This window comes from Psittacula echo, assembly GCF_963264785.1.
Source record: "Psittacula echo genome assembly, chromosome: 2".
Lineage (NCBI taxonomy): Eukaryota > Metazoa > Chordata > Aves > Psittaciformes > Psittacidae > Psittacula > Psittacula echo.
In genome coordinates this window covers 10408016-10434999 of record NC_137737.1, presented here as the reverse complement: position 1 = coordinate 10434999, position 26984 = coordinate 10408016, and the positions used below count along the sequence as shown (strand labels likewise).

The following is a 26984-nucleotide window of genomic DNA, read 5'->3' as shown; positions in this document are numbered from 1 at the left end:
AAACCTACAGACACACAATGTGTGAGGACTTGAGGACTATTAGTAAGGCAGGGCAAAGCCTTGTGACTAATGAACTGCAGACAAGAGACTGAGCCAAGACCTAATGGCTAGGAATAATGTGGAGTCCTGGGAGCTCAAAGAAAGCAGAAATGTTCCAAGAAACTAAGAGGAACTGACAGAGTAGTGCAACACTACCCCTCTCCATTTCAGCTGCATGGTGGATGGGTGCACGTTTCAGACCTAAAGGTCTGACCTCATTATTACAGCCCACAAGGACTATCTGGCTTCAGTGCCTGTACATTGGTATCCCTACAGTGCAACTGTACATGTAGACAAAGCACTTGGAGCAGAACTGTGAGTGCTGAAAAATGACATAAAGGAGACTCACTTCACAAAAAAGATGCGAGTTACGTATACAACCATTAATTTTATATTGCTGCAGTCTAAAAAGAACCCCAGCCCAACTCATATGACAATTCACCAGCAGTTGCTTCTTAACAGTTGTCAGACTGGAACAAACTGGTGTCTGCCATTTATTTCCAGCATATGCTTCCAGCCACATGAAATCTGCAAATGACTCCAACTGCAGTTTCACATCCCCTCCCATAAGAGAGGACATAGAGCCTAAGATGACTATCAAGGAGCCCATATTACTCAAGTCTTCTCAAGCCCCGAGGACCTATTCGAGTCTTGTCCATCGAAAAGCTTCACGGAGATTATTTATTTGATAATTCAGATCCTTTGTCCTCCTCTGAAGCTGCAACCCCTGAAAAGTGAGGTATTCACTGCTCCAGGGTAAAAGAACAGAAAAAGGCATCTTGGATATTTTCTGTGTACCATATTTTGTAATTACTTTAAAATCAGACGTCTATTAGCACCACTTCTCTCAATTCTCATCACTTCTCACTTCTCTGACTGCCGGGAAGTCAGTAGCTTATCATGTACTGAGAGTCAGTTTTAGAATTAAAAAGCTGCTGATGCAATAAAAGACCCTTATTTATGTAATTGAAGCTGTATATTTTAAAGGCCAAGGGTCTCAATAATGCTGAACTGATGATAACAAAGATGTGTCAGCCCTTAAAAAACAAATCTATACAGTAGGCAGAAGCCATAGATTTCCCAGCATTTAATATCATTTTAGTAGTTTAATGATTAACTCACAATTAATTACATCATGTTCAGTGGCCAGTATGTTTGTCAGGTTCATGTCTATAAATGATTTGAAGGTGTCTAAATCATAATCTATCTACACTTCAGCCTCAAAGGGATAACGAGAACAGACCAGCCACCACAGATATCAAAGTCACAGCTGGGACACTAACCATTAGGCATCCTTATCCTGCACTCAAGGTAGAATAGGCTCCTGAAGATCCACTGCTGCCTTCAGCTGAGCTATCTAAATAACACAGGGAGAGAGCTCGATGCAGACAAATTACACTGTTGTACCTTGAGACAAAGGATGTTTTGCTTTGCAATTTAATTGCCAAATGGGCTTAACACAGAAGTAAAGCAAGAAGAAGAAAATGAAACAAAAGGTTTGTACTTTGAGTGTGTAACCAGTCCTTCACTGCTCTGCCTTGCATTTTCTCTGGCTCCCGAGCTTTCAACTTCCTTCAGCTCAGACATCCTACACCACCATGCTACACGAAATCTGTTGTTTCTACTGGCCACACCTGAATGTTCCTTAGCTTCATCACTGTAGGACAACAGAGAGTTATACCTCCTTATCTCACTCCTACAGGTAGAATGTACTAAACAAGGGGTTTATCCTAAGCACCTAAAGCTAACTAACCTAACCTGAACCTAACCTTGGAAGATAATTAAGGGTAGCTAAGGGCAGGTCATTCTTTTACAGTGACAATCAGCCTTAGGGGTGAGTAGGGACCGAGGAGGCTAAAGGAATAGTTGCAGAAAGGATGCTTGTAATTGTTTAATGCAGCTCACTTACAAGCGCAGTGCTTTAGTGCCTGAGGTAGGTAAAAATGTGAAGAGACTTCATACAGTCTCCTTGGCCAAGGAAAATCTCTCAGGCAATGCCTATCAGTGACACTGTTTTCTTACATAAGAATTATTATTTTACAGTTTTAGGTTCTTACATGTATATTTTAATGCAAGAAGAGTGAAACATTAAATTCAACAAACAAGGACAGTAACGCCCTGTAATATCAATTTCATGTCTGATTCAGAATTAAGTTATAATCAGGATTACACCTCTTACAGGCCCAGAGCAGGTATCTACTCCAGCCACATACACCCAGAATAACAAAAAAGAATGATTTATGCTTATGAAATACATATGACATCAAGTTCTCTGATGCAGGTAATAAGGAAAAGTGCGTTGACTACACTTAAAAACTGTAATGTGATAAATGCCAGTACCAAAGAGCTGCCAGGCACTTTTAAGATGAATTTTATACATATACACCAGATTTCATTCAGATTATGCACCACGAATTAGCTAGAAGCAAGATACACAATCGAGTTAATAGCATTATCAGGCCAGCAGTGTGTCCACAATTTAAGACAGATGCGAGATTCAAAGTGCAATCTGCAGATAATCATTTGAGGAAGATTATTTCATACTTGACTAATTTAGCTAACAATATCAAAAAGGTGCTAATTAAAAACCGCCTGAGGCTGCCACTTGCTGCCAAAATTGCAGAGATGCTGCCATTGAAATGTTTCCATCTAATTATTAAAGAAAGCATTTGGACTGGTTCAGGAGTTGGAGAACAGACACAAACTTACTGTTGTGTTAGCAAAACTCATTCTGAAACTTCCTAAATCTGATTACTCCAACATTTTGGACAGTTTTACAACACTAACTCTGTGATTCAGAGGAAGCAATTTCTGGGTAATAAAGGCATCAGGAAGTGCTAGATCCTCAGGTATTTATTTTTTAAACCAACACCATCTTTCAGACTTCTGTTCTCCACTGATGCAAGTAATTGATTTTTATCTTACTGGGAAAGGAAGTGAGAGAAATGAGATGCACAAATATGTCATTGCCTGCTCCAATTGCAACCATTACAGACAGGGATAGAAACTACCAGCAATTTTGTGTTGAAAAACTGCTGGATACATTTGTACCAGTTGAACAGAAGATTCCCCAAATCCTTTTCACCAGTAAAGACTTGGAGCATTACTGGTGAGATAAATAAGCAGAGTAATCCACCAAACCTTATTATTCCCTGTGCAGGATCAAATAAAGCTCACCAAGACTGCTACAGACTTGCGACAACAGCAAGAAAGGTCTATAGCTGCTTCATGCTGTGAAGAGCAGCTTCACCCTCACTCAGCATTCACACTTGCACGTGAGGAGGACCTACACTCAACTACTGACAAGCAAAACTCCTTCTCTAATGACCAACATTTTCAGGTCGTTCTCACGACATCTTTATTTAGAGGGCCTACAGTTCAGAGACACTATTTCTGCTCACTTAACAGAAGGTCCCATCAAGGTTCCTTAGACTGAGCACCTAGAAACTGAAACAGTCAAAAATGACAGATCCATTCCAATTTCTTTTTAGGTAAGACACAGAGAGAAGATTTGTGAAGGCAGAAAGGAGCGAAAAGGGGCATTTAAAAAGAACTTCAAAAGAGCAGGAACAAGGAACATTAAATAGAGAAAATTTGCAATTGTAATTTTTTGAAGTTCAAGAAAAATCCCCATCACTGTGAAACCTTCCAAAGCTGATTTTCAGTTCTGACATACCCAGACTCCTTTGGATTCTTCTATGCCCAAGTTATTACATATTTCGAGTGTGTTTCCAAGGCACCATTTGTGAAAGCACATGCTGCTAGCATGCCTGAACCACACAGCTCCAGTGCAAATCAGTGACATGCCTGCTTTGGCACAGGCACTTGGCAAAATTCAGGAGAGCTCAACAGTATTATAAAAGCTTAATCTGAGCCAAAGGCAAATGTCCTACTTAATCTGAAAGCAGGAACAAAGACAGGCAGCCAAACAACTTTATATAGATCAGCAGGAAAAAAGCCCTTAGGGGAAAGTAAGTTATTGCTCTTCTCAGCGGTAAGAGGCTTTTTCTGCCTGTCCACCTCTATCCTTTCAGCTGCTCACTCTGCCCTATCCATCAGATGGTTCCCACTGTCAGAGTGGTAGCTCCCAACTTACTTAATTTTTAGTTTCACAACAAGCAAAAGCAGAAGAAACACCTCTTACCTACACAGAAAAGAGAGCGCATGCTGGTGCACTCTCCTAGCCAGGTAGGATTTTGGACCTCACCACAGATGCCATGTAATGAAATAGTTTTATACCAACACATTTATCATGATAGCAGGACTGGGGTGCAGCTCGGCTGCCCCCGTCACCAGGATGGAACAGACATCCTGAGCAGTTACTCCGGAGCCACAAACTGTGTAGAAGGTCTATTGAATGACATAACAGAAAGACAAAATAGTTTTAGTTTACTACATGTATAAAAACCCCTAAAGGGGCACAGGGCTTTACAAACTGAAACAAAAGTAGGTTTTCCAAGGCAAAGTATAATGAGATCTCACCATGAAAGTGGGACTTGAAATTAGTATTTTGACACTATAGCCATGCAACAATGAACTGCTTGTTTATGGTTACAGAATACATTGGTTGCCCTGTCAACCTGACTTGAAGCAGACAGGCTATGTTCAATACACTCTGAAAGATGCTTTGCTCACACTTTTTGCTGCTATGTCTGTATCCACTATATGATTGTTATGTATGATACGTGCAACCACTGCATACTTTTGAAAGCCATTTTTAAATGTCTGAACACACAAAGCACCTGAAAAAAGGTTTCTGCTGACATAAAACACTCTTCTGCTACAAAAAGAAAACTATCACTTTAATTTTAATCAAACTTTGCTCTCAGGAGGAAAAAAGCCTCAAGAGTATTTCTTAAGGTTAAGAGTATTTCCAAGTTTTAGTTGGCTTTTTCTCTATCTGAAGTGGTAATTAGTACTTCCACAACCACTATCAGGTTGTTGTTATGAAGGATTGAGTAAATTGTTCCTTATCACACATAAAAATCTTCAGGTGGAAACTGCAAAGGCAGGAACAAGGCCTGTATCATCAGCTGCTATTTTACCAGAGAAAGACTGGGAGGAAGCATTTTCTTGCCCATCGTTTATCAAAGTTACTTTTCTTTTTACCTTTATTTCTGTTGGATGAGCCCATAAATGATGAGAGAAGATTAACTGGCACAGAGAAAAAAACAGTGACCTGAAGAAGTGGTGCACCTCAAAGAAAGAATTGAGAAGTGGCTAAAAGCAAGAAAACTCAGAGCCATCGGTGGCAGCCCTGCTAAAGTAAAACAAACCATTACAAACACTGCGTCAAAAAAACTAGCAAGTGTGTGATTTTTCTTTACCCCTCAGACTTGAACAGCTGATGGAGGCACATCTATTCCTCTGTTAACATCCCTGTATTCCTTTTGCCATCGAGAAACCTTATCTTCTCACCTATATAGTCTGAAGTATCATCTAGTGATGCTGTTTTAGCTTACTGCCCTTGTTTCTCTTATACTGTGTCCATCATTATACCAACACAAATCTTCCAAGTGCTCTCACTCGTAAGGTCTTTCAAATGAGATTGAACATGGACTTTGTTTAAAAGGTCATCTTTAAAATGATACACAATAAATCTAACTGCTAAAAATCTAATTTAAGAGCACTCTTCCCTCATCCCCACATTTCATCTCCATTGAATATTAAGCAGCACAAATCAAAGGACGGGGCTTGTTGACAGCTTCAGACTAGCAACATTCCCTTTCATAACCATGGCATTAAAGCCTGATCTAGTGGCATTTCTATAATTAATGAGGCTAACCCAAAGACACGCTCCACAAGCACTTCATCATTTCCCTCTGAACCCCAAATCTGAGCTATTATTTCCTTCCTAACATTAATTCCTCATTTATGTTCTTCCCCTGCATCTGCACAGCTACTGAGGAGGGAAATAATCTTTCTTCCCATCGTAAATCATGCAGATGTGCTTATCAAGTCCAAACAGAGACTCAGGATCATTTAGGAGGATGAAAAGCTAAAAATAATGTTTAAATGTCAGAAACCCATAGATATTCCAAAGGTTTCTCAATTTAAATTAATCACATATATTTATGATAACGTAAAATTTAGAAATAAAAGGTCCCATATATCTTAGCAATTTCTAAAGACTGAATTTTATAGTCATTTGGCCATCCAACACCACCAAATGTCAACCGATTGATCATTAGCATGACTTCAGTCAATGGGGTTACTGCCTTCGAAAATCTGAGGAGGCATCTGCCCGCAGTGCTGTTCAACAGGCTGCTCTGTCCAAGAAAGTCCCTTAACACCTTTCTCACACCACTACCTTGCTTTCTCCTCTCTTCCTTCTCTGTATCCTTTTCATCTTTAGGCTGTAAACCTCATGCTGCTGTGTGGTCTCTGTTCTCTGCTACGTCTGTTTTCTGTCACAGAGCATACGCAGATGCCCACTGTCCCCAGTGGCCTGTCTTCCTTGCATATCCAAGTCCACAAGCTGCCACCTTCCCAGTTTTCTTAGTCTTCGCCTTCGCAGCCTCTCAGGATAACCATTTTCCCCTCAGATTCATGAAGGCAAGTCAGATCCTGTCCCCAAAGGCTACTCTGCTCAAACAATCCATCCCTCCCTAAAACTCCTCTGGAGAAGCAAGGAGTCTTCTTCCTTGTCCCCTTCAAGTTCAAATGTTGCCCCATGCCCTGTCACAAAGAAGGCATCTGGGGACCCTGGGCACAGGGCTGCCTGTTCCTGCTGCCTGCTCAATCACTCCTACCATGGAGCAGCTTGATTCCTGTTGTCCACCCTGGGATGGGTTGGGATGGGAAGCACACAGCTGATCAAGACCCCATATCCCAAATGTATCACATTTTGTGCAGTCACAGACCTGCCAGGATTACTGTATCCAAGTAATTTCTTCTAGGACACTGGCAGTACTCATTGAAACAAGACCAGACTACCAGGTCTCTCCCCTCTTGGCATGCAGAGAGAAGAGCATTTCCCTTACCATCGAGCTGCTGCTGAGCCCGGGCAGCTCCAGCCTCACTGAAGCCTGAGCAGGAGCAGGCACCTAGCTCTTCTCATTTGCCTGCAAAATGGGCCAAGGCAGGGAAAATGGGGTTACCTCCCACAGGAAAACAGGGAAGCTTGGAGGCCCATCCCTGTGCCACTCAGGGATTGCACATCTGCCAACTCAGCACAGAGAAGTGAGCTCCTCTCATACTGAAGATCGTGTCTTTTCTCGTCTCCAGCTGATCTGACAACCACACTTGCAGCAAGCGCTAGCTCCTGTCACCCCACCATGCTCCAAAGGCTGCAGCAGGATCTGTGCTGGGGCAGGCAGCATGAAATGAGAGAGGCTGAAGCGGAGATTTAGCTTGCTCCCCCTACTAAGCATGGGCATAAGCATCCAGATCCAGGGGGACGGATGTCATACAACAGTATAATGTGCTAATAGTTAGAAGCAGATGCTTATTTTTCACATCCTTAAAGGGCAAGAAACAAACTACGAACTGAAATGTGTAAATAAGCAAATAAGCAAACTAAAAGATGTGGCTCCAGTTTACGCACAATGAATATCCAGAAACAGCTCAGTATTAGCACACTACAGTATAGGATAACTGTCCTTTCTCTGTTGAGAGAATGGCTATTTACTGCTTAGATATGGCCATAAATGCAGACCTGTAAAACTGCCATGAAAATTTACATGCACAAGCACACCACATTCTTTCCCAACTTTGTAAGAACCATAAAGAAGTAGAAATCTAGTCTAACTTTCAATAAAAAAAACCCTTACACATCCCTGGGAGATGTAAACTTTTTCTTATCTTCTGCAAATGCAGATAACTTTGTAAATACAGGGAAGAAGTAAATAACTTTGTAAAATAAGACAGTTGCCCCAAAGGCCAAGTCTAAGGAACAATGTATTAGTTCAAGGACACTAAAACCAAAACAAAACCCATTGGAAAATACTTTTAGAAAGAACAGACAGCAAATGCTCTCTGTGCACAAAACAAGCCTCTGCCTCTTCCCTAAACTGCTGAAGTCCACTCACAGCCTAGCAGGGAAGGAAGAGTGCTCATCATAGGAAAGCAAGGGACTGCCAAGACTGAGGACTGGTGACACCTTCTGCCCCATCCCACAGAACCCATGACAATGAACCCATGACAAAGCCATGTTGTTAATGCAGGCAGAATGCTGTATCATTCTTCAGACCATTCCTCCTCAGGAAAAACAACTTAATACAGAATATTTGGCAGGGAACAAAGCTTTATTTTTTTAAAAATAAAAATCTAATCCCACCAGAAGTCATTGTCATCAATTTCCATACATGTGTGTCTTCTTGTTTCAGGTTATTTAGGTTTTTTCCCTAATCATTGCCATTTTGTTTCAGGAACCTAGTGCTGTGGAAATCACATTCCACAGCAAGAACAGAATCGCTGGTTCACAGCAAGGCCCACTGTGCAGCACAGCTGGGAATGTGAGTTTCCTCTGTTGGCAAAGTCTCCAACATTTATCTGTGACACTGAAGGGGAAACAAATAAAACAGCACCAAAGTCAGCCTCCACATAGTGACTTCTCATGCAGAGGATCAGCAAGCTGCTTTGCCTTACCACATGCTGTGCACTATGGCTAGCAGGACCTCAGCTGCTTTCCTTAAGGATCTTCCTCTCAATGAGCGGTGAGACTGCCCATCCTTGCAAACTGCAGACCAGCCTCCAAAACAAGACACAAATGGTACACAAATCTGTCATGGGAGGCCTAACTGACCCCAATGGAAAAGGTCCAGCAGAAACTGGCCACCAGTATTATGGTCCCATCTGAGGCATAGTGCCAGATGAGGTCTGATTAAAGCAAAACTAAATTTAAAGCCTGGTCTTCACAGAAAACTTGTAGAGGAGCCTAAGCCAATAACCCTTCAAAGCCGAAGAGAAAGCTCTCAGTTGAAGGAGATCAGTAATACTACAGGACCTGCCCTGTGGGCAAAGACAGGGAAAGCAGCTGCTAAAAACATCCGTGGAATATCCAACAACCCCCTGCTGTCATGCATAGATACTTTATCTGTCATGCAGGCTGTCAGTAAAAAAGTTAAGCTCAGAAAGTATTTTGTGCACACTTAAATCCAACAGTGAGCTGAGATCAGCAAAGCATTTGCTTCATCTGGCTGCAGAAGCCTCGCAGCCTGACTGAATAATTAGTAAGCTCTGGCTACTCAGTAGACACTCAAAAGGTAGCAGCCAACTAGGAACAGAATTCTACGCTGAAATTACTAACGTCAAAAGCAACTTAAACATCAATGAATGTCACCTTTGCTTGTCCTTTACCTGTTACATGATGTGATTTTCCTTTCAAAACCAGCAAGGAACCACTTGAGGCAGCAAGAGCCTCTTTTACCCCCTCACGCAAGGAAGTGTTCTGCATTACCCCTGTGGCGCTGGAATGTTAAAAGCTTTCCCATTTGGAAGCGCTGCTCCGCACGCCGCTCTATACAAAACAGCCACAGCAGAAGATGTTTCAAAGGCGATGAACTCCTGTAGTTCACACCGGCTTCAGCATTCCTACAGATCAATAGATGTCTGACTCGCGGGCAACCGCAGCCTGAACAAGCTTTTCACGTTGTTTTTTCCCCTTTAGAATCAACCAGGTTCAAAAAGAACTTTAAGATCAAGTCCAACCGTTCCCCAGCACTGCCAAGGCCACCACTAACCCATGGCACTGAGGGCCTCGTCTACACAGTTTGCGAACACTTCCAGGGACGGTGACTCCAGCACTGCCCTGAGCAGCCTGTTCCTTTATCAACCAACACTTGTTACAGCTATACCGATACCATCTCCTCTTTATTTCGCTCTACAAGGCTCTCGGACGGTATGGCTACAACCGCTCTGAAAAGCACATCTATTGCCAAGCACCTCCATACGCGCCACCCAGACACAGGACAGATGACTCCAACATCACAGCCCCGCCACACCCCCGCCTGGCCTTAACCCCGCGCGGCCGGCGATATGACAAGGGAGAGGGGCAGGGAAGCAGTCCCGGGAACCGGAAAGAACAAAAAACCCCCACAAACATAAACCCCTCCACCAGAAATCCGCCTTCTCCTCCTCAAAACAGCCCCGACCCACCCCCGGCAGCGCGGAGCCGCCGGGAAGGGGCGCGGCTGTGCGCACGTCGGGCGTCGTGGCGTCACGGCGCTGCGCCGTTTGTGCGACGTGGCCTTGGCCTGGCAGCGGTAAGGGCGGCTGAAAGGGAGCGGGCTGTACGGTGGGGATAGGACCGGTTGTGACTCCCTTTCCTCCATCCCGACCTGTCCTGGGGAGTTGAGGCTTCCAGGGAGCGGGGGGGCTGGTGTAAATGGCTCGGCAGCGGTGCTGAGAAGGGGAGACGTGAGAGGGTCCGATCGAAGGGACCCGGGGGCAGCCGGTCTCTCTGATGTCCTGCTCGGGGTGGGCAAGGCTGGCAGATGCTCGCTTTAAGGATGAGGTTGGGCCTCAGTGCTGCCCTCGGTGCTTACCAGTCCGCCGGCAGCAGGTTTTGGCCTGGGAGGGCTCTTGAGGCGGGTGGCTTTTTTCCATTTAGACGCGTTCCGTATGTTCTCAGAAGCGCAGTGTAGGGCGTAAGCTGAAAGCAGACTGTGATGGAGCTGTTGTTTTCCTCTTCAGTGCCGAAAAGCATCACGTTTTATGGTTTTTAAAGGCAGTAGTAGGCCCTCGTGTTGATACAGTGTATTTTCTGCAAAGTGGAAGTATCTTTTAATGCCTAGTTAGGTTGCAATATGACATTTTAAATTACCTTACAGAGTTCATTGGTTACTGCTTCTTCTACTTATGTAACTAAAAAAAAATCTCTTTTCATGGCTCCACCAACTAAATCATTCATCTTGGCAGGTGATCATGGATCAGGTAATGCAATTCGTGGAACCCAGCCGTCAGTTTGTAAAAGACTCCATACGACTTGTTAAAAGATGCACCAAGCCTGACAGGAAAGGTAAAACACACAGTAAACCGGAACACAGTCCTTATTTCACTTTATATCTTATTATGTATCTTTCCCAATGTCACTTCTGTTGATTCATTTGTTGTGAATGTTCCTCATTCACATGATGAGATTTAAACTTGAGCAGTTGTCCAAAAGTTAACAAGTTTGTGGTTCTGGATATAATAAGCTTGATTGTGTCCTTTTCTGGTATGTACGAAGGTGTGTGAGCAGTACGAAATCTCATTGTATGAAGTAGGCCAAGTAGCTGAAATAAGCCATTTTGAGACGGGCAAGTGGTAATTCTTATGTATTAGGTAAACTGATCTGAGAAGAAGGTGGTTTGCACTTAGACAAGTTTAACTGATTGCATTCAACTTGGGGGAAATTGTGGAGAAAACTGCTTGTTAAATGAGTGAACACTTCATTTTAGCAGCCTGGAAAGGAACTAGGGTTACTTTCTGCAGTGTCCGTTCAGCCCTTCATAGATGTCAGTGGCTGCCTGACTGGGACAGGAAGAACTTTGTTGCTGGAAGTACAGCAGAGAAAGTTTTGGGACTTCCTCAAAGGCTTCAGAAGCTGTAACTAAAATTAGCTGTAGCAGGTTGTCCTTAATGGTAGTAGTTAAGGTGCTTTATTCACATGACATCTTTTGAGATCAGTGAGGAACTTCATTCATTGTCAGACTGGCAGGGTTGTGAGGGGCTGTTGACCTTAGTCCACTTCATGGCTGCTGTCTTAAAACAATTGAGAATATCACTTAAGTACTCAGTTTTTGTGAGGACTTAAGATGCTTTCTTCCTTTGGCAGGCATAAATCAGCTTTTCCATGTTTGATACTGTATTGAGGATTATTTGCAGGGCTTCTAGGGATACGAAGGGAAGATAATGGAATAAATGTGCCATGAATTGTTACAGACTGTGGATATTCCTGATTCTGCTTATCACTGAATAAATACTGAGATTGGCCATGCCTTCTGGAAAGCAGCACCTTCCCCCTTAAAACTCATCTATCTAATGAAAAAGTGGATTTGTTTCTCAGTGTCAGTACAGTTTGACCTGCTTCCTCTGTTACATTACTGTTTGATAAAGAGATCTCTCTCCTCTGGTCACCATAGTGCACATCTCCTCCTGTGTGCCATACACAAGGTGTCCTAGACTAAAGTTTTTGGGTTTGTTTTTTTTTTTTTTTGTAGAGTTCCAGAAGATTGCCATGGCAACAGCAATAGGCTTTGCAATAATGGGATTTATCGGTTTCTTTGTCAAACTGATCCACATCCCCATCAACAATATCATTGTGTAAGTAAATATGGTCGTCCTTACGTATTTCAGTTTCACTACATTTTGCATTCCTTTTTACCTGCTCAATTTTAAACAGAGGATGTTGGTGAGCTCTGCAGGATCCATGTTACTTTAGTATGTGTGCATTTCACATATTAGGGCAATACAATGGGTATTACTTGATTCCAAGGACTGGATCAGGAAGTTGGTTGTTAATGTAGGATGCTGCAAAATATTAATAGAATCATAGAATCCCAGGTTGGGAGGGACCTCAAGGATCATCTAATCCAACCTTTCTTGGTGAAGCATGACCTAGACTAGATGTCCCGGCACCCTATCCAGCCCAGTCTTAAAAGTGTCCAGCACTGGGGAATCCACTAATTCCCTGGAGAGATTATTCCAATGGCTGATTGTGATCATAGTGAAAAATTTTCTTTTGGTATCCAACCAGAATGTCTCCAGGAGTAACTTGTGCCCATCATCCCTCCTCTTTTCCACATGATTCCTTGTAAAAAGGGAGTCTCCATCTTCTTTGTAGCCACCCTTGAAATACTGGAACACGGTGGTAAGGTCTCCCCTGAGCCTTCTTTTCTCAAGGCTGAACAGACCCACTTCCCTCAGCTTTCCTCAGCTTCTGAGTCCTCTCATCACTGAGTGCTACATATGTTTAAAACCTGGTTTTACATATAACTGCATTCTGTAAAATACCTTTTGGAATGAACATTGCAGCATAAAAAACTTAACCCTTAAGTTGACCAGCAGCTGTGGTACTGACATTAACCCTGCTAATTATCATACAATGGTTTGGGTTGGAAAGAACTTTAAGATCATCTAGGTCCACCCCCTGCCATGGGCAGGAATGCCTCACAGTAAAATCCTCATTCTCCAGAGCTGATGTCATCCCATTTCTAGCACTGGAACAGGTTAAATACTATTCTGTGACATGTGGCTTGCTTTATACCTTTAAGAGTGATCCTCTAGGCAAGAAGTGTTTGAAAATAGGAGATACACTGTAACTGTAGTAATGTTTGTCCTAAACAGGGCAGTGGTGGGAGGATGAATCAGACTTCAGGTGGATCACTTGATCACATGTGATTAGTTGAAACTGATTACTTTGTTCTCTCAACAGAGGCGGCTGAATATTTATCATGAAGAACAAGATGTTGTGACACTTGCTGCAAAGATTTCACAGCTTTAACTTGTTTTCTATTAAACCAGTTCAGTTTGGGTTTTCAAACATTCTTGTCATGCCTCTTTTTGAAGTCTATGGGATCATAACTGTCTACATTACAGGCTTTTTTTTAGTAGTACTGTTTTTGTTTCTTTGGTTTGATGGTTTTGTTACTTCTTTAAACTGTACTAGAATCACAGAGGTAGGAAGGAATCTTGGGACATCTCTAGTCCAACCTCCTCCTCAAATCTGGGTCAGCATTGCATTGTGACAAGGTTGCCTGAGGTTTTGTCCAGTCAACTACTGAAAACCTCCAAGGGTGATAACTTCTATCAGAAGTTGTTCCAGTGCTTAATTTACTGCTTAGTAAACAGCATTGTTGTGGCAAAAGTAGACAGGAAGAAAACAGCGTTACTGTACCCTCTCAAGTGGTGATTTATAAGTCTGTTAACTGGAATTCTTGTTGCTAGTTTCTGGAATCACCATGATAACCCATAATAACTCTGCATTTGGAAGTCCTGTTAGGTTACGTTATATACCTGACAGGGGGAAAATATTCCATCAAATAAAGAACTTGCGTAATTCAGACACCGAAACTTAGGTGGTTACTAAGATGTACAGTTTGAGGTTAGTTCAGTTGCCAGAGATACTAAGCAGTCCTTAAGCGAATGAACTTGCTTACAGTATTGGGTAGGCTGTACACCCCTTTTTGGATAATGGTTCTGTAAGACAACTGCACATAGAATTATAGAGAGATCTGCATTTGTTGACCTGGAAGTTTCTGTTATAAAATGATTGAATATTTTGATTTTGAAAACTAAGCGTGCAAAACCTTTGGTAGATGCAATGCTCTTCTTCCTCAGATTGAAGAAAGCTTACTGTAAGCATTTGGTATTTGTAGAAGTTACAATGCTAGTTCTGTTACAGACTTTAAAAGCACTTAATACTTGGAAATCTGATATTGGTATTACAGTAAAAGTGATTTCTTCAGTACACAAAGTTGCTTCGTAAGTAGAAAAGTTCAATTATTGATCTCCTTAAAAAATCATCACCAGCACCTACATATGTTACAAACCAGGACAGAGAAATGAGATTAACTACCTTTAGTGCTATCACCTTTTAATATAGTTATCCTATGTGCACTGTGTACTGTATTTCCTTTTGGCAGAAGCGGAGAAAGTATTTCAGCAATGTAATAAAACACTTTCTGAACTAACCTGATAAGCAGCAGCAGTGCCTTTACATCCACTTCTGTTTGTGATTGTTTTGGGTAGCAACTTGTGTCTTCTGATTAAGTAGTGTTAGGTACCAGAATGAAGTACTCAATTGTTGCTATTAATGTTGAGTTGATCTCAAATGACTTTTATTTCAGATCTCTTTTTCATTTAGTACATAAAAATCAGTGCCTGCTTATATCTTTTGGCACAGCTTTACTGTCTTAATTCAATGAAATTTTGCAGTAATTTGAGTTGAATCAGATCAGAAAAGGCAACTATGGCTGATCCTATATTTTGATAGACATTGTCCACAGCAAAGGCTTGTCCGTCTCAATGGTTACAATCCCGGAGTTGTCATAGGTGTTGGAAGTACTGACGAGTGTTCCAAACTGCAGCATCTGGTTAGCTATGAGAAATAAGGGAGAGAGTGAGTGGTACTCTTGAAACAAATGCATTGATAGAGATTTATTGTTGTAAAGGCTGCTGCTCCCACAAAGAAGGAAAAAGCAGCTGAGTAAATCTAACCCAGATAAACAACATCTAAAGTAGCTATGTTAAATATTAATTAGAAGGCTTGTATGAGACTATCCGATGACCTGTAGAGGGAATAAATTAATACTTAATCCCCAAATTAGCATTTTGAGTTCACAGCAGATTATTACAGGAGCAGATTGTTGAATGTCCCCCAAAATTTCACATCTGGAAATCTGTATTCCATTAGCATCAGCTGAAGTACCAGTGCTAGGCAAAGTATTTAAAGTAAAACAAAACAGAGGACCTTACTGTAGTTCCAAACATGGAATTAACTTTAGCTTAGCAGCAAGCCTATAATCTCTTAAAATGAAAACAGTTCTAGAGCAGAGGCCAGTAGTTAATCATATAATCATGCAATGCTTTGGATTGGAAGGGACCTTAAAGCTCATCCAGTTCTAATATCTCCGCCACGGGCAGGAACACCTTCCACTAGAGCAGTTTGCTCCAAGCCCTGTCCAACCTGGGCTTGAACACTGCCAGGAATGGCGCAGCCACAGCTTCTCTGGGCACCCTGTGTCTCACCACCCTCATAATGAAGAACTTCTTCCTAATACCTACTGTGAATCTCCTCTCTGTCAGTTTAAACCTGTTGCCCCTTGTCCTATTACTACAGGCCCTATGAAGAAGTCTCTCTCCAGCACTCTTGTAAGTCATCTTTAGTTGGTAATTATTTAACAAGTGGTACTATTCAACAACATTTTCTTCAAAGTAAATGACTTGCATCTTCTACTGCATACCTATTGAGGTAGGTGTCCCTGTGCATTAGTTAGACCCAAACCTGGTCCTGGGTTCACTCTGACAAATAGCTGATGTCAATTTTAGGAGAGTTTAACCCATGTAACAGTGCTGTTACAATGATAGTTTTGAAATATCTGTGAAGTCCTAAACAACTGTTCTGTCTCAGTTTAGCTGACATGTTTTAAGGGTTACATAGACTTCCTACAAGCTGAGACCAAAGATACAAGCTGTCCCCAAACTTACAAACATACCAACTTTCCTAAAGATACTTTTAAGGCTGGTCAGTTCTGTATCAGTCTTTGCTCATACAGTCATTCAGAGAAGGAACCCAAAAACTATTCTTTGTTTTAGTTTGTAAAGCCAAATGACAGGTCTTAGTCACTGGTGCCAGAGCTACATTTCCGTGGAGTATACAAGGAGAGCTGCAGCTGGTGAGAACTGTTAGGCCCATCAGCAAGCCTGTGTGGCCTGTCAGAATTGCCAAATCATGCATTAATACTGAAGGAGGAATCTTCTGGTTTTGCTATCATGTGGCCCACTGCTAGTGGAGATCTCCCTGTGATCAAGAGGTGTGTAAAACAACAGATTAGCTCTATTTTGTAATATGCAGAGGAGACAAAGGGCTATAGTAAACTTGAGTGTAGTCATGTGTTACAATGCATGTTACGCTGTCTGCCCATTGCTGGGAGCTGTGCAGGAAGAACTGAACTTCTTAGGTTGTATGGCTTGAAAATGAGAGACAGTCTGACAAAAGGCAGCACACACAATGTGGTTCAGCATCTCTTCTGCCATATCTGCCTGCTGCTTCTTCTTCCTGCTTTCACTCTTGTTCTTAGCCTGAAACAAACTGAAGACTGCAAGCTGTGTTTGGTTAGAATGAGAGAGTAACACTTGAGTTCTACTGCTTTAAAATGAAGAGTCCTGCCGTTTGAATCTCTCGGGAGTTTGGAGCATTAACTGCAATGCAATGCAGAGGTTCAGCAAAGGAGAGAAAAAAACCCCAAAAAGCTAACAACAACAAAGTACTGTACTAACTAGATCGATGAAATAGACCTAAAATAAAGGTGCTAGCTTCTATCAGGATGATTTTGTACATGCAAGAGTGCTGGGCAAGCTCTTAGACAAATGCCAGGACAAGTAAGTTGTGTTTGCCTTTGTAAGAGACTGTAGAGGCCAGTGGGGTGATGCCTGGCCAGAAACTGATGCATTGGACTGAGTTGCCAGAGAATCCAGTTTTCACCCTTTGCAGGTAAACAGGTAACTTAATAAAGGTGAGGTAACACCTGGGCAGTGTTTCTAGTGTAAAAATAGTGCCAAAATCCAGTGTTACAGCCAAGTCACGAATGTCTTACAAACTACTTAAAGTCAGTTTTAAGCAGGAAAGAAGCTTAAATAGTTTACAGTATTTGTTGACACACAAATTATCCATTTTTGGTTACTATATATTGAAATTTGAAAGTGGGAGGGGGGGAGGAAGATATTTGTGGATACTCTTCTGTGTAAACCCACTCATTTAGTATCATTTATTGCTTCTTGCTGAAGACTGTCAGAATAATTCTTCATGTTTCATCTTTGCCTATGAAATAATGGCTCTGCAGAAGGCAAGAATTAAGAAAAACATGGCAGCTTAATGAAACAAAACTCTAAAGCAGTATTTCTTCATGCATAAAATTAAGTGAAAATGAGAGGCCTGTTTGGTTTTTGCTTTAGATAAAAAGTCCTTGCCCACTAGATGGAGCCTTTTATCTTTTTCCTACCAGATTCTTCTGTGCAAGAATCACCGTTTGAAATGCTGAAGTGAAAAAATTCAGGAACTATAAAACTACTGCTGATTTACGTGGCTCAAATGGAGTAACTGCAAGTACTTGGTTTCACAACCAGCCAACATTTCATAGAATCATGGCATGGTTTGGGTTGGAAAGGGCCTTAAGACCAGCTGCAAAGGACCTTAAGACCAGTCCTAACCCCCATGCAATGGGGAGGGATGCCTCACACTAGACCATGTCAGCCTTTCAACTAGTATCACTAAAAATGCATACTTTCTATTCAGTCCATGAACAGTAATTAATGTGAAAAAACAGGTTAAAGCCAGTAAAGAAACTTAAGAGGATGTACGTATCTACTGCTTCTAGGAAAACTTCCTGTTGTATCATGCATTATGATATAAAATTTACAAGGTCAAAGCCTGGAAGTTTTACCAGTTCATAGCTGATCCAGTCAAAGTGTGTTTACTGATTGATAATGGACTGTTGATGAGAGAAATACACAGCATCTTCCAGTGTAGCTGTACTCTTCCTTTACTCTCCACTCTCCATCCATAAAGTCAGCATGTCTTTGTGGCACTGAGGCCAGGGGGCCCTGCCCTCAAGGAAAGCCATGGGGGTCATGAGTAGTTACAGGAGAAGGTAACTAAGTTGTAATTCTATAGTGTGGTTTTGACGTCTTACAACTCTGAACTTGGGAACTAAAAGCAAATGCTATTCCTGCCTTTTGGGGAAAAAAAACCCCAACCAACCAAACATCACCACACAAACCAAAGCAACAGACCAAATCTATTATAAGACAGCTTTTTATGGTGTGCTCTGTGTTCTTATTAGTAATGAGACTCATTTCTGTCTGATGGATTGCAAAAAACACTCATTCAGACCTGAACATGGTTGTGGGCAGGGCTTATTTTGATGTGGTAGTGGAGCAGTGTTTTTCTAGCAGGTTTTGTTTTGTTTTGTTTAGCAGGTGGTTGAATCTGTCAGGGTTTGAGATGTTGGAAGTAACTTGAAGAAGAAATCTGAGGGGAGGCTCATAGGTGAGCTTCCCAAAGGAGCATAATCACAAACATCATTATTTCCTAGACGTCCCTTTTGCTGACAATTTATATGACAAAGGATGTTTCATTAACCCTAAAACTGCCTACTTCCACTACTTTATTGCTTGTCTTTTGATAGTTTTTTTAATGCAGAATTCTAAGGAAGCCTTAGAAAAATATTAATCTTGGATGTAAGATGCTGAAAATTGATCAAGCTTGTGGTTGCCAGAACATCTGGAAACATTACCAAAGTGCACCCCATGAGTAATCAAGCTATATAAGAAAAATCTAATCAAAAAGCCCAAACTTAAAAATGTTTTTTAGAAACTCTTACCATATTTATAACCTCTACCACAGCTGGGAGTTTTCATTTTCAGTTGACAGTACTAAAAAGGAGACCCAAGCCTTGCATGCAATGTGTTCACCACTGTGCTGCAGGCTTTCAGCCTGGAAACTAAGACATAGTGTGGACTAATTAGAACTAGATTGGGTCTCATCATGTTAGGTGCTGCAAAAACACCGGCTCTCAATATCGAGTTATTCCTCTTAATAACTGTATTCATGATGTAGTAGACTTATAAACATTATGACTTCATTGTACTATTTAGGATACTTTAAGTCCAGCAGAAGAGAGCTTATATCAAGACCTCATGTATATCTTATATGCTGCACTTAAGCAGTGCTTGAGGGAGGCACATACACAGGAAAATCTTCTTAAACATACTATATATGGCTAAAGCAAATGATGTCATTAATTTGAAAGGCTTAACTGAACAGGAGGCTCTCTGGTTATTTCTACATCTATACCAAAACCACAGTAAAATCTGGACAGCTGAGAGGGAGGCTCTCAACTGCAGTATCTAATAATCATGGTAGGTGCAAGCCCTTCCTTACCAAGGAGTATCGAAGGAAATGATTTTGGTGTGAGAATGGCTGAACAGTCACACCTCATGTCTGTTACATGAAGACATGTAGGCAAACCTTTTGGAAAACCCTTGACTGCAAAGCACAGAAGTGTCCCCACTTCATGGGATCTCACCAACAAGTCAGGGTCTTGCTACTGTTACCACAGTGACTGAGAACAAAACACTGTCACAATAAGCATGTCCTATACAGATGCTTCCACAGCTGTCCTATGCTTCCTTTTCTCAACTGCCTCTCTTGATTGCTTTCTGAAATATGTAAAGTCACACCTTGCTGAATCCCACCACTGAAAATAGAAATAGGTACAGGAATACAAGCAGACTGCCACTGGTGGCATGGATGTTTGCAATATTAACATAATTATTAAGAGACATAGTGAATGTAATCCTCTGTCCCCCACCCCCCAGGCAAATGCTGCATCAAAATGCTGCAATCAAAATTAAGATGAATAAGCTGAAACACAAGTGCAAGTTAAATACTGGACTGTTATTTGGTACTCCTGATACAGCTGATCTGGAGAGAATTTCCCTGATGCTCTGTGTTGGGAGCAAAAATCTGCATTTAAATGGATATGCATTAGTAACGTATGAGCTAGTACTCTGCAGGTCACCCTGTGTCTGCAGAACAGCAGCATTAATTTTGCTGTTTAAAAATAAAACCCAAATACTTTATAGACTGATTTTCCTTTCCTTCTAGTTTTACGCCTGTGGTTAGACTGACTTCACTGGAGTTAATCTTGATGTACGCTGAAGCGTACAAAGGAAAAATTGGGTCCTCGATCTCTGTGTAGTGGGAGCTGCAAAGCCTGAAGTTGCAAATAACAGTAATGTACAATAAAACACAAACTGTTTTCAATAGTGATACAACAGAGAAGTACCATGAGGGCTTGCGGAGTCAGCTGGGAGGGGACAGATCCCCTCAGGGCCAGCGGGAGTTTTGGAGAAGCAGAGATTGCATTAGGCAATATTTATAACTACAGTAACTTTTGGTACCTGGTGATTTGTAGCACAGAACAACGTTGTGTAATCCCAATGGATTCGTATGAGCGGGCTCACGAAAGCATCAAGAGGATCTGGGGTGAAGGGGGCCCAGCAGGCAGGCCCAGGGTGTTATTCCACTGGTTCAGGCAGTGGCAAAGATGCTGGGCAGGGGTTCTGCAGCACAGGGAATTCAGGAGGTGACAACAAAAGCACTGGCTGTCAATGCTTAATGATTTAATTTAGAAAGCAAGAAAAATATGTTAACAGAACTGTGTGTTCTCCCCTGGAGAGAAACCACCCATGTGGGTGAGCCTTCAGCAATGCAAATGGATGTCAGGAGTTTGCACATTTATTTCCAGCACACATTTTTTTCCCCCAGCTTTATAATCATGGTGGTACTGTAAGAACAGCTCAAACTCCTTCTGCCACATCACCTGCTTGGCAGTAATATAAAAGGATAAGCTGATAAAAATGATGCTAAGAAATAGAGTGCTTCCTACGCAAATGTCTCTGCAGCTACTATTGCCTCACCAGAATCAACAAGAATCATTAACTGCAGGAAGTTTCTATGACTATTAGCTGCATTTGAACACTACTAAGAAGATGCGCTCCACTGTTTCTTCAAAATCACTTCAGCCTCTCAACTTCAAGTGACCTAGAAAGTCTATCACAGAAACTATATTCATACTGTTTTATACTATATATAATATATATAACAATATATAATATATGGTATAGATATAATAATCCATTTTCAGTAGTGCCTTTCCATCAAGTGACCTAGAAAGTCTATCACAGAAACTATATACATACTATTATATACTATATATGTATTAGATATATAACAATATATATGGTATAGATATAATAATCTGTTTTCAGTAGTGCCTTTCCAGCCTAGATATGATAAAGCTGTACCAATACTACAATAGTAGAGTGATTTACCAAAAATGTAAGTGTAAAGTAAGTCAGGGAACTATTTGGTCTAGGGCGATTGTTGCGCTAAGCTAAAGGCAAAGCCAGGCTATGTTAGTTTAGCCAGTAAGAAGCAGTGTTTGCTTAATTTTTGATGCTTTCCAGTAAGTTTCTGTAATGTTCATCAAACTACCTACAACTCTAAGGGGCTGTACAAGTGACAGGTACTATGAATAACAGTGTTACAGCACTGAAGAAACAGCTCCTGAAATAACATATAGCTTCAGTTTGACAGTTACTACTGTAGAGATCTTGCATATAATCCAGGCAAAATAACTCGTTGCTATTTTGGTCTGCCTCCCCTTTGTGCAAGATGAAGAATGCTATTCTCATGAGGAAAAAGGGGCAAGAATAATGCTAAGATGCCATCAGTTAATGAACTTAGTTCTAAGCTTATCCATCAGACACCTCATAGTGCACATCATCCTGTTACGCTGCCATGTGTTAGAGACAGTGCTTAGTCACACGAAGCTGAGAACGAGACTCCGGTAGAACACTGGAACCCAAGAATAGCTAAAAAAAAATGGTGGCCTATCTTGGCATTTCAGTTGTAAGCTCTGGTTTGATGTGATGGCAAAGAACCTAAAAATATTTGCTATTTTGAAAGCTTCCTCACTGCCAAGTTGACATGATACATCTAATGGTGAAATCTACCGAATTCCAAGTGATCCTAGCAAATGACCACACACAGTGCTGCAGAAAGGAGTGAAATTCCCCCTGCGTTCTTCATTGATTTAGCTGTTGGAGATAGGGAAGAGAGATGGGGGAAGAGGAAGGAGAGGTAATCTTTCCCGACCCAAATCTCAGGGCTAGTAGACTACATCCATGTACTCAAGCTTCCAACAGCTTGGCACCAGAAAGCTTTCCAACACTACCAGATCCAGGATGGAACTTGATCAACATCTTGCCTCTAGCTACAGTCATTTCCCAGCATTTCATGTAAAGATGAAAAAAGCACCCTCTCACAGAAACCTATGTGTCCTTCAGTGGGTTTTTAAGTGTGACATTAGTCAACCAGAACATATAGCTGATTATTTTTCTCTTCTATTCTCTGGCATCCTCATATATCCTGTCACATTACGTTCATAAATTCCCAAGAGGAGGCAGGAAAAGAGATTTTTAAAACACATGCATAATACAAATCTCCCAGCTTCGGTGTGGTGCTGTTCTTCCCCATTCTTTGCAAGAATGTGCAGATACAATGATTATTCCTGTAACATCCAAACCAGGCCTGTAGCTAAAATATGGGTGTATGGATATTTTTTCAGGAAACATATGGATATTTTCTCAGTAAATACATACACAGCTTGGATTAAATCACCCAGGGGATCTCGTTCATCTGCTGCATGGAGAACAGCAGCACTACCATAAACACTGCACAGTGGTCTCAGCCAACCTCTTCTACTGCCTACCAGTGCATATGAAGAGTCCCCAGTGTCAAGTCTGCCATCAAATTGAACACTGCTCTGCTTCCTTTCTCTGTGGTGAGGATATGATTATCCTAATGGAGTTCATCTACAGCCAGTCCCTAGCCAGCCCTGAAAAACAAATTTAAGCAGGCTTTCTTCTCCTCCATATCACAGCTGCCAGCACTAGCTCAGCTCCATATCCAGAGGCCAGTTCTGCCGCACAAGTTGCTCTATCACTGCGCTCCAGTGCCAAAATTAAATTAAATATAATTTGAGAAAGCTCTGTAAAGGCTCAGTCCTTAACTCCAGCTTCTGCTGTGTTCTGTAGGGGCAGGAAGCAGAGCAGCTGAATGGTAGCAGGCTGGAACCAGTATCTGTGGCAGAAGAAAGATAGCTGTACGCAACGTGCAAAGTTAGAATAGTGAAGACCAAAGCAGATCTGAGAGGGGTTCAGCATATTGCAGATCTAAACCCTTCCTCTCCAAGTCCAGCCCCAGCCAGAACTGACCCAGGCCATGACTGCTCCATTCAGGCTGCTGGATGGTCCCAGGAGCCATGTACATGCCATGAACACTCTGGACCACCAGCTGCAGGGTGTCTTGCTCCCAGACCTCATGTGAATCAAGTTGCCAGACCAGAGAGATTATTAAACTGTGCCAGAATAGTGCACCTGGTGCTCAATGAGTTCCTCTAACCATAAGGAAGTGAACAATTGCCTTCACCTCTCAGCACCGGCCAGGGTACCTTCTGTGTGCTGTGCCACACTGAACTCCAGGATAGCTGGCTGCACAGTGGCTTGCAGCGGGCAAAGGCATTGCCAGTCCTGAATGTAAGCAGCAGCCCCTCTTAGCTACCAGCACTTTCTTACAACTAACCTACTTTGATCAAATTAAATCCCTAACAAATAATTCTCTTCTGAAAGCTTTAATAGTGAACGGCACCATTTCCTGAAAGAGTTTTATGGAAATATGATATTACATTTAAACAGAAAAATGAAAAGAACAAACTCCAATATTCCTCTTTATGCACAAAAGGCATCATCAATAAAGCAGCTGTGCTTTTGTCTAAAACATTTCTCTGGAAGGAGGTAATTACTATTTAAATACCCCACACTGATCTGCTCCTGACAGCTCACAAGGTACATGTTCATCTACTTGCTCTCCCTGACAGCTGATCTACTCTCAGCACAGGTGACTAACAAATAAAGTCTATTATATTTCTAATAGAAAAGTAATTCCATTTCTCTTTACCCCTTCCCAGCAGCACTGCTTCCTTTCACTGTGCTGGGGTGGGATGCTGCGAGAGGTTTCTCAACTGTGGTTATTTTCACCTCTACAATTGCTGTGCACGACTTAGAATTTTAGACTACTCTGCTTTCTTTCAGGAAAAACAATTAGACACAGATAATATCACCCTGAGGATGAAGCAAAAGCAATTATTTCTGTTACAAAACGTCTCCCTAGATGTGCATGTGAACAACTAAGCCTTTTGATTTTTAATTTTATTACTTTGTCTTTCTGTTAACAAATAATTAATATGATTACTAACACCCTATGTACCTCTAATGTGTATACTATTTCAATTATAAAGCCATTACTGATGCTTATTAATTCTATTCCATTTATCTTCAAACTTGCATGTTAAACTTAAAACATTTGTTGACATTCATGCAGCTGCAGCTCCTCCAAACTCACTCACAGGAATCCAGCAAAGCTTATCTGCTGCAGCCTGAGACAGAACATGTCTGAAGGAGGCTTATAAGGATGCTGGAGAGGGACTCTTCATCAGGGACTGTAGCAATAGGACAAGGGGGCGATGGGTTTAAACAGGCGAAGTTTGGGTTAGATATAAGGAAGAAGTTCTTTACTGTGAGGGTGGTGAGGCACTGGCACAGTTTGCCCAGAGAAGTGGTAAATGTTCCACCATGGCAGTGTTCAAGGACAAAGACTTGAGTAACCTGGTCTAGTGGAAGGTGTACCTGGCTGTGGCAGGGGGTTGGAACTGGATGATCTTATTGGTTCTTCCCAACCCAAATCATTCTATGATTCTATGAAATGCAACAGAAGACTGCAAACCACACTGGCTTTAGTTCAGAGTCACTCAACTGGATTAGATGGCTCTCCATGTCCTCTGAAAAAGAAAGGATTTTTGTCAAACAGCCCACTATTTCCAACAAAAATGACACTCGGGACACAGCAAAGCCTACTTGAACTAGGAATACCCACTTCTTCCATTTCACTCACCATTAGAGCACTTTCCTCAGTAAGGACACAGGAATGGTGTCTGCCATGTACAGGAATCAGTAAGTCAGTGCATAGGCTCATTCAAAGTTCTTGTCTGTTTGCTTTTTACAGTCTTTCTTTGGATACCAGACTCAGCACTGTCACTGTTCCTGAATACAAACAGCTTCCAAATAGAATGTTTGTCCCCAAAATTAAAAAAGGGAAACTCATCATTAAAGACAAGCCCTAAGTCTCATTGACTGTCAAAGATGTTATTGGAGTGGAAAACCAGCAACTGAGGATCCTTGTGCTACTTGTGCACTCTGTAAAAGTCCAATTGATTTTGAGTAATGATTTCCAATAGGAGCAATGCTCTTTGTGTTGGTGTGCTTCCTCCTCCTGACCTTTGAAGAGACTTCCCACAGCCTCCTGCTCCCCTTCAGCTAACTTGCTAGTGATTCATCTTCTACATTCAGAAACATGTCATGCACTTCCAGGCCCTGTGACTGTTAAGGATTCAATGGTTTGGGAGATGTTTCCTCCTGCTTCTTCTCTGAGGAACACTGCTTTAGCAGGGCTATACCATGCTTTCTGGGCTGAGTGAAATGAAAGGCTTCTGCATTAATCATGCAGTGCCACGTCAGGCACTGCCCAGGCCAGGTGATGTAAGCTCCTGACCCTCAAACAAAGAGGCCAAAAGCACTGCTAAAATTAATGTAGTGCTACATGGTGCAGTCAGAGACATTAAAGTTTTAAGAGTGCAATTGATTATCTGCAGTTCAACTTTCAAACACATTGGTCAAGATGGATTGCAACAGTCATGCTGTGGCACAGTGATGCATGTCAGCAAGCTCTCGGTTTTACTGTGTGCAGGACTTGACATTGGCTTTTAACCTACCAATAAACCACCCCAACACACTGCGAGAAGTGGGAAGGAAATGAAATTACAAATCCAGTGGTCCCATGTAAAATCAAAGATTAAGCCAACTACATTGCAGCTTGTCTACTTCTGCCAACACCAGTGAATTTTCAGCACTTGAGGTTGAAAGATCATGATGGCTGCAATTGCCACGGAAGGAAATACATCCTCAAACAACCTCTTTTTTTTATGCTATGGGGAGCTTTCATAAAGTAAATCTGATTTACAGCCTGGGATGTTCCTTATCTCACCTGAAATACATCTTCAGGTGAGATACGTCTTCAAACATCTGTCATTCCTCACTAATTACCTGTGTCTGAATGGTAATGCAGGAGAAATATTCCTATCAACAGCTGAGGAAGCCACCTTTCTGAATTCTACGCTGAACTCAAAATCAGACTTATTAAATATGACTGGCTCTTATTTGACATCGCTTTTCCCATCCTGACCATTTGGTGTACTCAACATTTTCCAATCTTTCTTGTTTTGTAGTCACTTCACAACATAGAATCATAGAATCAGCTAGGTTAGGAACGACCTCTAAGATCATCGAGTCCAACCGTTACCCCAGGACTGCCAAGCCCACCGTTAAACCATGTCATTAAGGGCAAACTGATCTCCCCCCATGATCTCAACTCACAGTCACCTACCCCCCATAATGGCCTACTCTGTACAGCTGCCAGCCCTACCCCTCACAGCCACCCCTCAATATCTCCCCTCAAGATCTCCCACCATGGACACCCATCACGGCCCATGGCCGCTTCTGCTCTCCTCTCATGATCTCCCCTCACCTCTCATGGCCACCCTTTGTCTCCCCTCAGCATC

General features: G+C 41.9%; 2 protein-coding genes across 2 annotated transcripts in view; one reads left to right on the top strand and one right to left on the bottom strand.

Moving 5' to 3' along the window:
• Positions 1-10039: 10039 nt before the first annotated feature.
• On the top strand, positions 10040-12289 carry SEC61G (SEC61 translocon subunit gamma; the record flags this gene model as incomplete). Its single annotated transcript, XM_080610892.1, has 3 exons — positions 10040-10244; positions 10900-10999; positions 12183-12289. Exons 2-3 carry the CDS (start codon positions 10906-10908, stop codon positions 12287-12289), a joined length of 201 nt encoding a protein of 66 aa, XP_080467018.1. The 5' UTR covers positions 10040-10244; positions 10900-10905.
• Positions 12290-14942: 2653 nt separating this feature from the next.
• The window catches only part of TPK1 (thiamin pyrophosphokinase 1), a gene marked incomplete at both ends in the record, with an annotated part of 286248 nt that continues 274206 nt past the window's right edge, over positions 14943-26984 (bottom strand). Inside the window, one exon of the mRNA XM_080611270.1 lies at positions 14943-15061. Coding sequence (XP_080467396.1) covers positions 14943-15061 — 119 coding nt within the window. The remainder of the gene's footprint in view (positions 15062-26984) is intronic.